General features: G+C 46.4%; 2 protein-coding genes across 2 annotated transcripts; both read right to left on the bottom strand.

Annotated features, from left to right (window-relative positions):
• Positions 1–1,114: 1,114 nt before the first annotated feature.
• On the bottom strand, positions 1,115–3,067 carry BDV27DRAFT_153509 (class I adenylate-forming enzyme family protein; the record flags this gene model as incomplete). Its single annotated transcript, XM_032071798.1, has 5 exons — positions 1,115–1,554; positions 1,623–1,744; positions 1,803–1,897; positions 1,946–2,682; positions 2,740–3,067. 5 exons carry the CDS (start codon positions 3,065–3,067, stop codon positions 1,115–1,117), a joined length of 1,722 nt encoding a protein of 573 aa, XP_031932138.1.
• Positions 3,068–5,461: 2,394 nt separating this feature from the next.
• On the bottom strand, positions 5,462–9,061 carry BDV27DRAFT_141578 (Clavaminate synthase-like protein; the record flags this gene model as incomplete). The annotated part of the gene is made up of 4 exons (XM_032069846.1): positions 5,462–6,242; positions 7,583–8,310; positions 8,392–8,646; positions 8,708–9,061. 4 exons carry the CDS (start codon positions 9,059–9,061, stop codon positions 5,462–5,464), a joined length of 2,118 nt encoding a protein of 705 aa, XP_031932137.1.
• Between the last annotated feature and the right edge of the window lie 197 nt (positions 9,062–9,258).

The raw sequence follows: 9,258 nt of genomic DNA, 5'->3' as shown, positions 1-9,258 counted from the left end.
ATTAATATAACTTATAAGAGTTTTGGCTTGCTGGCTGTTGAGTAATCGCTGGTTTTCATATTGATTCTCTTTTGAATGCATAACACCCCGGTGGCGCCTTGAGAGTGTTGTACGATCAACACCGAATCTTTTGGCTACTTCCGCATATTTAAATGATTCTCCTGGATCTAGGGATTTTAAAAAAGCAAGCGCCTCATCAATTGAACCCATATTGACGGAGTTGTGATGGTTTGAAGTTGAAGTCAAAAAGTCGGTGTATATAGAAATCCGTGCGGCAGGTGGGGACGTGCGTCAGGTGATCCAGTACGGTACCTCTTAACGTGTTTCCCGGGGTGGACCGCGTCCCTTTCGAAAAGAGAACGTACTGTGGAACCACTCTGTGTATTTTTGGATTTTATGCAATGGTCAGGCTCCTCTTAGGGATGGATACCTGTTTTCTTCATTTAGGTCAGCTAAATGTCAGAAAACTGTTGAAATGTCCTCATGAATTGACCGGGCTCATATATGTGTGCGATATTCAATACTCTTGACGTCAATATATCAGGTCCAGGCCTAACGGGGTTTACTCCAGGCAAAATATCGGAGGGCCCTTCAGGTTTACTACAGCACGCAGACGAGCAGGCGGGCTTATTGGCTTTCTCTCCGGACAAGACCCCGAGGGCTGGTTTCAAGGCGGATATCTCGAACCCCTGTTCTCCCTCTTTATGTCTTCCAATATGTCTACGATGTGCGTAAACTAGCCGGTGTCGCTGTATGGGGTTGTCAATGCGTTGTACGTCCCCATGGTAGTTCTGTACATATTTGAGGGCTCGAGTCGCAGGGGATACGACATTACACAAATGCTCAGATCAACGGATTGGAGAATGGCTATGGCGCAGATTCAGCAGCGTCAATCCAGTGACAATCGCCAAATAGATTTGTCGTTAAGGAAACCTACAATCTGTCTCAAACCTCATTTATATAGACCATCCATAGCTTTGTGAGAGCATCGGTTGAGTCCCCACCTGTTATGATATCTACACCACCCAGAGGCAAAGTTAATTTTCCCAAATTAGTATATGAATACAGGCCAAAAACATCTAGTTCTGATCTCCGCATAGCCCTACTCGTACCCTTATAAAAACCCCCAATCAAATACACGAGTCGAAGCAGACTCCTCGATTTGGTTTCCGCAGTACTCCACACCCTCAACAGCATAGTCCTCGGGCATGGATCCCGATATGTGAAAGTACTTCCGGAGAGCCTCTTTTTTCAACGTTTTGCCGGAGGTTGTTCGGGGGACTTGTTCCTCGTCTCGGAGAACCCGCAAAAGGGGAGGCAGTTTGTATGCGACTAGGTTAGCGGCAGCAAGGTCCTTGCGTATACGTCTCAGAGTAATATCGCTGTACTGTTTTCCGTCTATATTTTGCTTACAAGGTCGAACAAGCGTTGCCACCAATCCACCAGCTTCGGCATCCGGAACTGTGATAACATAGGCTTCGGAAATATATGGAAGATCCATCAGACGGTTCTCGAGCTCCAGTACAGATATTGTGTATTCATGAAACCGAACCCCTAAACACGCATGCATTGCATTATTAGGTTATCTTAGAGTGTAGGTCGACAATTCCAGAGATACGTACAGTCATAGGAAGCCCTGCCATCGAAAAAGTAATCATTTCCAACGCGGTGGGCATAGTCGCCAGTTTTATAAAATCCATCTTTGTCAAATGCGGCACGTGTGGCTGCTTCGTCATTCATATATCTATATTCAGTGTAAGTAAATGGTTTCGTGGAAATGGGACGAAATCGAGTATTCTGACTTTATAAACATATTGGGATGTTTGACTAGAATTTCGCCATGATCGCCGTTGGAGAGCTTCACTGTTTTTCCTGCCATAGGCCTGCCAATAAGTCCCTGACTGGTCAGCAAGAAAGCTAGATAAAGCTAAAGTTTTGTACCTACTTCTGTGAACTCTGAATCAGCTGGGGTAATTATGACACCTCCACCCATTTCAGTTATTCCATATCCATTCATGATTGGCGTATTGGCCAAATCTACGAAAAACTGCCGTGTAGAAGGACTAAGTGGCGAGCCGCTTGAGAATATGACCTCTAGCTTTCGCGCTCCGTTGATATATTCATCACGATCTTCTGGGGCAAGGCAAGAGATACTTTCATTATAGTAATCCCTCATCTCTCTCAGAGTTGTCGGGGACACGGACAACTCTGTGATTGTTCCTGCTTTCAAAAGTTCCCATCGCTTTGCAGCTCCGCATTCTCCCTTCACGATATGTAATCTCTGTCCACAAAGAACACTGTCTATGAGGCCAGTTGAGCCTCCTATCCAATGTACAGAGCTGGTAGATAGATAGAGACCGTCTAGGTCCAGTGGATCCTGTAAGGAATGAAATAATTCGCGAGGAAGAAGAACTGCTTTTGGAGAACTGGTTGTCCCCGATGTAAACAGAGCAAGACATCCAGTTTTTGGGGGAAAGGTCAATTGCTCATCAATTTCCAACTTGGGGCAGGGGCCTGGCCTCGCTCTTGTTACCGGATGTATGGTTAACTGTTGATTAGCCAGGTCCCGGGCATGATCTTTAACTTTCAATCCTAGCTCAGAACACCCTTCATCTATAAGGATAAAGTTTGCATTCGTCTTATTCAGAAGATAGAGGACTTCTTCTGGAATAAGGCTTGTTGCTATTACCAGCCGTCGTTAGAGTTCCAACACTGACTTGAACAGAGTGCTTAACTTACACAGTGGCACACAGATGCCTCCCAGGGCCGCAATGGCCAGAAAACTCACAATGAAGTAGTACCCATTGAATGCGAGAAATGCAATGGAAGGAGCCTCTGGTTGTAGCAGGCCATCCTCGCCAAATACAGTACTTGGGAGCTGCTCTCGCAGGACCTGACGCATGTGTATAACATCGCTGATCAGGTCACTATAGCCGGCATCAATACCGTGTTCATCGTGAAACAGCACTCCTGGTCTCTCTGCGTAGAGTTTGCGAAGTCGAGTAAATATTGGATCGTTCGGAAATTTATGAAGTCTAGATGTAGCATCACTCTTCAAAATAGCCATTTCGTTAGGTAGTCGTAGTCCGTTGGCGGAAACTTTATTCTAAAGGAGACTAATGTATTCCAGGGCTGAGGGAGGAGAGCAAGACATATATAGGTCTACATTATCTTCCAGAAAGCAAAAGCCATGTCATGCGGCTTGACTTTAAGTGTATGGTGAAAACATTAAAACTTAGGCTACCACCACACAACCCATTTCAGCTAGACAAAGATGACGATCAATAGTAATTCTCCACGGTGGCTCAGGTGAACTGTTCCACTGAAAAAGACATCGGGTAAATATAAACTGACAATTTTAGTTATTGTAGCTTTTGGAGAAGTATAGGTTCCTAAGTAATTTATTTTAAAGTAAGGGGAGGTATCTGTAAAGTATATATTTTTAATACAGTACGCCGTAGTCCTAAGATAATAAAGAGAAAAGTCGTACACAGAAATCAACGTTCCCGGATATTATCATATTTTATGGTTCGCAACCTACTCCATAAGACAAAGGGCCATGAAGTCAGAAAGCGAAGGCTTTAGTTGCCGCTCAGGATGTGACGGATATTGAATGCCTGCGCGAAAAGCTGGAGTCACCTAATAGATATCATGACAATAATGAGCTGAAGCTGGCGAAAGATCTCACTCAGCGATAGGGATGTACGCGGATAGCCCCTTCTAGGTCAGTGAACCCACCACAGATGGATACTTAAAGTAGTGTCCGGATAACATGCGCTCTGAAATCTAGCCATCCGGAATGGTGTGCTCGGCTTGCACATGGGTGTTTCCGTAGTAACGATAGTCCCTGCCCCTAATGTCAGATGTAAGGTTGCTTCCCCATCGCCTGGAGCAAGATGGAGCTGAACGCTGCAGCCGAGTGACTGCATATAGCGTCGTGATTGGTGAAAACTGCGCACAGATCTTCAAAACCCGACTAGAAAAGGCGACGAGCTTTCGCGTGTTGATCTAAAATTTAGGGAAATTGATCTGCAAACCTTTCCCACAAAGCGGAAACTCTCGGTAATATGCTTTTCTAGAATGGAGCTTCCAGCCGTAGCTGCAGAAAGGTGGAGCTCCCTTTTTCGGTAGTGTTAGTAAGTCTGTGCTTCTGCCGTGTAATCCCAACCCATGTTCATACTATGCATTATTAGGGTGATCGTTCGACGGCAATCTCCGACGCTGGTGCACTGTCAAATAATCTTGCCACTGTCCTGCACGAAGGAAGCATCTGTGACAGCTGAACTGACGCTTCTTGGCAATCTCGCCAGGTGATCACTTCTTGTGTGGTGGGTGGGGTAATTCCAAGCTGAACAAAGATGATAGGACAGCTCCGAGTCAGCTCGACGATCGATCAAACAATCTTGAGTTAGCGGTCAGCTTACCGAACAGACGATCTTGATCCTAAGAAGCTAAGATAGAACACCTTACTAAAGTTAATTAACTTAGGTCCCGTACATTCCACATTGTTAGGTTATTTTTTGTTTTTTTTTTTCTTTTTTTTTTTTTTTTACTTCCTAAACTCATCGTCCTAGATAGTACAAAAAAGAGGCCCACCCGAAATCCACTTTACAATGTCTACTTTGGGATATAGTGACTTGATCCTTCGTTTTTTAGCCTATTATGTTCGTACATATGGTGAGTGCTCAGCGGCTATGGCGCATCCGCATATTATGGGCTTATAAATACAAATAACGCACTATTTCAGAAACAGGAGAAATTAACGAGAAGGCCGAGGGGACAGCTGCAGAAAATCGTCAATTTGAGACAATGTCCAATGTATCGTCAAGGTTATGGGGGGTGGTCGGCGATATATCAATTGGCAAAGGAAGGTATCATCAGCGCACTTCCGCACGCTATGCATCGAACTTACATATCCATTATGTTAGGTACATAAGGTACTAAATAATATACTGAGGGATTAGCTTCCTTGCGAATGAAACGCAGCGTAAGATTCCAAGACATTTGTAATTCCACCTATGACACGCAGTTTCTAGCCGCTGTAGACCTGTGCGCCAGAATTCCTGATGAACCTGTGAACTAGAAAAATATAATTACAGCTCTTTTGAAGAAACCGCATGACTGGTCCTTATAGTAGCATGATGGTATTACAGTATTTAAGGTCTTGTCCGGTATCATTTTTTCTCGTCGAACAAAAGTTGCGTTGGTTTAGGTGCCAAGGAACTATGCGATTCGGGAGGTTAAGCTGATCGACGGCGATCAATTCTGGAGGAGTCGTTTACTTTTCCGAGCCACTATGACAATGAACCAGTAAAATTCGTAGTTAAATTCAAATGACGCTTCTTGAATAAGAACTGTACTCCATAATAATCACTTTTTTATACATATAATTCCGCGACCATTACGAACCCTACTGCCGAGGCTCCACCAGCGCACATCCAGCTCTGACCAACGAAAAGGGCTACATAGTCACGGCAGGAAATGGGCTCGCATCCCAGCGCACCCTGCGCAAGTGCCGCTCGGGGTCCATAACTTCATTTCGCGCGTGAAGCCACCGGTAGTTATCCATGAGCACGATAGAACCCCGAGGTAAACAGTCTGGCGTAAGATGGAGCGTCTCCGCCTGCACCTCCAATCCCAACAAACAATCCTTTAACTCCGTTAGCGCGGCTGCAGCCTCCACACTCAGAGGAGTGAGGATGTCCTCCCGGAAACGCAGCATACTTGGCGCGCCACTCGAGTCAGCAGCCATTAGGCTACCAATAATGTGTCGACTAGCGTCGCTTTTCACGAACTCGGGAGGAACATCAATGCGGAATTCGGGTCTTAGCAGTGCAGCACATGTAGACGGAGAGAGCATGGAGCTCAGCTTCCCCACATTCATTACCGAGAGCGTACCGCCGCCACATCGATCTTCCCGTAAAACCTGTAACGCAAAGTATTTGGGTGGGGCCTCCTCGTAGCTACAGTCCGTATGCCAAGGGAATTCCTGCATGGTCTCGGACCGCGCTTGATGAGATGGGGTTTGGAATGTCGTGCTATTTGGTCGGATGTCCCAGAACCAACCGCGCGATGCACTATGTGTAATGGGCAATCCGTGCCCATGGTTTTTGTGGAGACCGAGAATGAGATTTTGGAGATATTTGCTAGCGTCGTCTTTGAACTGTAAACTGACTTTGAGAATGCCGCTTTTCCGGAGGGTGCTCGAAACTTCTGCAACGTGGCTTGGTCGCGTTGCGCAGCTGAGGTCACTGACTATTAAGTGCGGTAGGGCACGGGACGCCTCTTCTCTGCATTAGGGTTTTCATCACAACTAGGATCTTTGAAGGTGTTCGACTCACGTGTAGTTATGTCCACCATTCTGGTGGGTTGAATATTGCGTACGAATTGTTGCATTTTTTTTTTTTTTTTTATTTTTGTGAGGCTCTCTTCGTCTTGAAACACGGAGGCCGGAATCAACGAAATTGGAGGTATTAAACGATAAATTGAACTAAGGTATTTGTAAAGATGAATAGGATGACAGATGATTTGCTCAGTTTATCTGATCTGATACAAAGAGAGATACGAATATTCGAGGTACGGCAGTGTGATGGTCACTATATACTAAAAGTCAAGCCACAAGCTAGTTCAGCTGAGGGCCAGCGGGGCCAATGCTCGGGAAGTAGCTGAAATGGGGCCCAAACACTATGCCCAGGAAAGCTCTTTTACGCCGCTCCTTCCTGTGGATAGAAATGATTTTCTAGGGTGCAATTTGGTCGCGTTACGGAATTGGTCTCCTGGATCGTATGCTTCATGCATGGGATATGATACCACATAACCGTGGATCCACAGGGTCCATGAGCCGAAAAAGTCATATCAACCTTTTTTGCGCTAATGGTTGCCACTTAGTCAGGACTTTAAGACATGGGCTTGCAGCTGAGTCCCTAGCGACACTAGCCCTGCTGCTAATGTAGACCCTGGACATGTTGCAGGGTACAGTAGATACATGCGTTCAACACTGAGTTCAGCATGAATTCAGCTGAAGTGACAACGGAAGACGGCCTTTCCGCAGATATCACATATGGAAGTTACGATCATGCGTTACGCGTTTCTCTCTAAGATGTATTCTTGGGATGCATCAAGTTTACTGTCTGGGAAGGTTCTCGTATACGACTCGCGCCGCCACATTAGTACGACCATTCAGTCAAACCTCACACGTATCCATTGCAAACGGCCAGAGGTTTAGACTACGTTAACGGAGTCTATAGTTATATCTTTAGAAATATGACGTACACTTCCATACAGATTCTTTACAACTATTCAAATCATTTCCACCTCAAGGGGACAGAGTAGAAGATAGATAGGATTCGAAAAACATAGATTTTAATAGGAAATAAAAATGAATACTTCGTATGGATCAAACAAGTGCTATTCATCACGCATAACCGAAACCGTCCACGCACCTCCATGACTGATCGCGCAAATACGATCCGGACTGCTGCGCCAAACCCCAACTCCCAGGAACTCACCATTGATCGAGTGGTAAGTTCCAATAAGCGGGTATCTAGTTTTCTCGCCCGTCGGTCTCAACACCACGTCGTACAAAATCTGCTTGACCTTGCGTTGGACAATACAGGTTCCACCGCCCGGAATCAATTGAGCGGACCGCAAGCCCTCCAATCTTGAAATCCACTCCTTTGAGTCCAAATCCTCGCCGAACACAATCCCGTCACCCTTTCCGCTCCGAATGGGCTTGAGAATATACTCATTCTTTAGGTCTGGCATTTCCTTGCAGTGTGCAATTGCCTGGTCAAGCTCCAGCGACCCCGGGAGGATTGTTTCTGGGATGCCCTTATCGAGAACTTTAGCCTGGGACAATGTAAGAACATTTCTTGTCACTAAACGGCCAAGTTCTTGTTTGACGATCCCAAGCATTCTCTTATCGTGAACGAGCAGAATAGTACGCAAGTCGTTGAAGCACCTGAGACTGATTTGCCGGAGCATTTCCGGCTCTAAGGCACGGATCTCCCGTTGGTGAAGCTCCAGACCGACCTGATGAATTTCCTCTAGGGCCTCTCCATTATGGTGGATTAGTGAGGAAGAGTTGGGGCAGCTATCCGGATTCTTAACCACACAGCAGAGTCTGTAGCCCCCCTTTGCCTCGGGGTCCGGTAGTAGCCTCAGATCTGCAGGCAGAACAAATCGGGGAGTTATTCCCAAGTAACGGGTGAGGAAGTCTACTACCATGTGGATGTCAATCCCAGCTTCATCACCCTTCAGAAGGTGCAATGGAAGATTGGGCTGGAAGAGGCTTAAGAGGCCATTGAGCATCTGGTCTCTGTCAGCTTACAGCACACGCACACTGTGAAGATCGTGACAGGAAAAGCTAGAAGTCGTATATTGTTAACTTACCTTCGCCGGATCAGTGGCGCCTACCAGGCCATTGCCTTGGTCGCAAATACCCATATCATGGAGTGCATGTTGTCCGCATGTGGCATACATCAAGCCATTAAAGGAGAACCGGGCGTTAATCTCACTGATGCGGAAGTTCTCGACAGGCCCGGAACTCTCCTCACTATTATCGTCCTCAACGAGAAAGTCAGGCCTCCATGAGCCCCGACAGTCTCGGTACTGGGGAAGGTTGTGAGGCACTTGCTCGTCAATCCACTAAGCCAATTTTGATGTTAGGCCTGTTGCGCCGCAATGGTGGGTATTCTAGATAGCATACGCGCAGTAGAACTTCCTCCTCTGGCTCCAAAGGCATCCGTTCCGGGAACCTCGCCTCTGAGTCTGTCAGCCATCTTTCGACAATGTCGGTGATAGCTAGGACTAGAGCTTCATGAAGCTCCCTCCATCGGCGTTGATGTTCTGAACTGACTAGAACCGGCCGAGGAGAGCAGGCTGTTCTAGAACTTTTGTGCCACCCGTTGGCGGAGCATAACCGCACGAGGTTTTCTTGCAGAGCCTCCTGGTCTTGGAGATAAGTGGCCTTCGTCGAGTCATAAGTTGCTACCGGCTCATAATTTCCCCCGCCAAGAGGGACGTGGAGTTGCTGGAGCTGCTGGGGAGTTGGAATCTTCATTATGTGGAAGTGCGGTACAAACAAGTAGTGACTAAAGACAAGAGAAAATGTAAAACAACATAGTAGACAAAGTTATTATTTCGACCCCATCTTATTTCAGGACCGAGGATCGCTAGAGAGGGGTGTCAGTTGCCGCTGGGGCTAAATTCAGCCCATATGTCTTTAACCTTCGTCCTTTGTTTGTTACAAGATTATTA

Source organism: Aspergillus caelatus (assembly GCF_009193585.1).
Source record: "Aspergillus caelatus strain CBS 763.97 unplaced genomic scaffold BDV27scaffold_16, whole genome shotgun sequence".
NCBI classification, from domain to species: domain Eukaryota; kingdom Fungi; phylum Ascomycota; class Eurotiomycetes; order Eurotiales; family Aspergillaceae; genus Aspergillus; species Aspergillus caelatus.
This window is presented reverse-complemented; position numbering and strand designations above follow the sequence as displayed.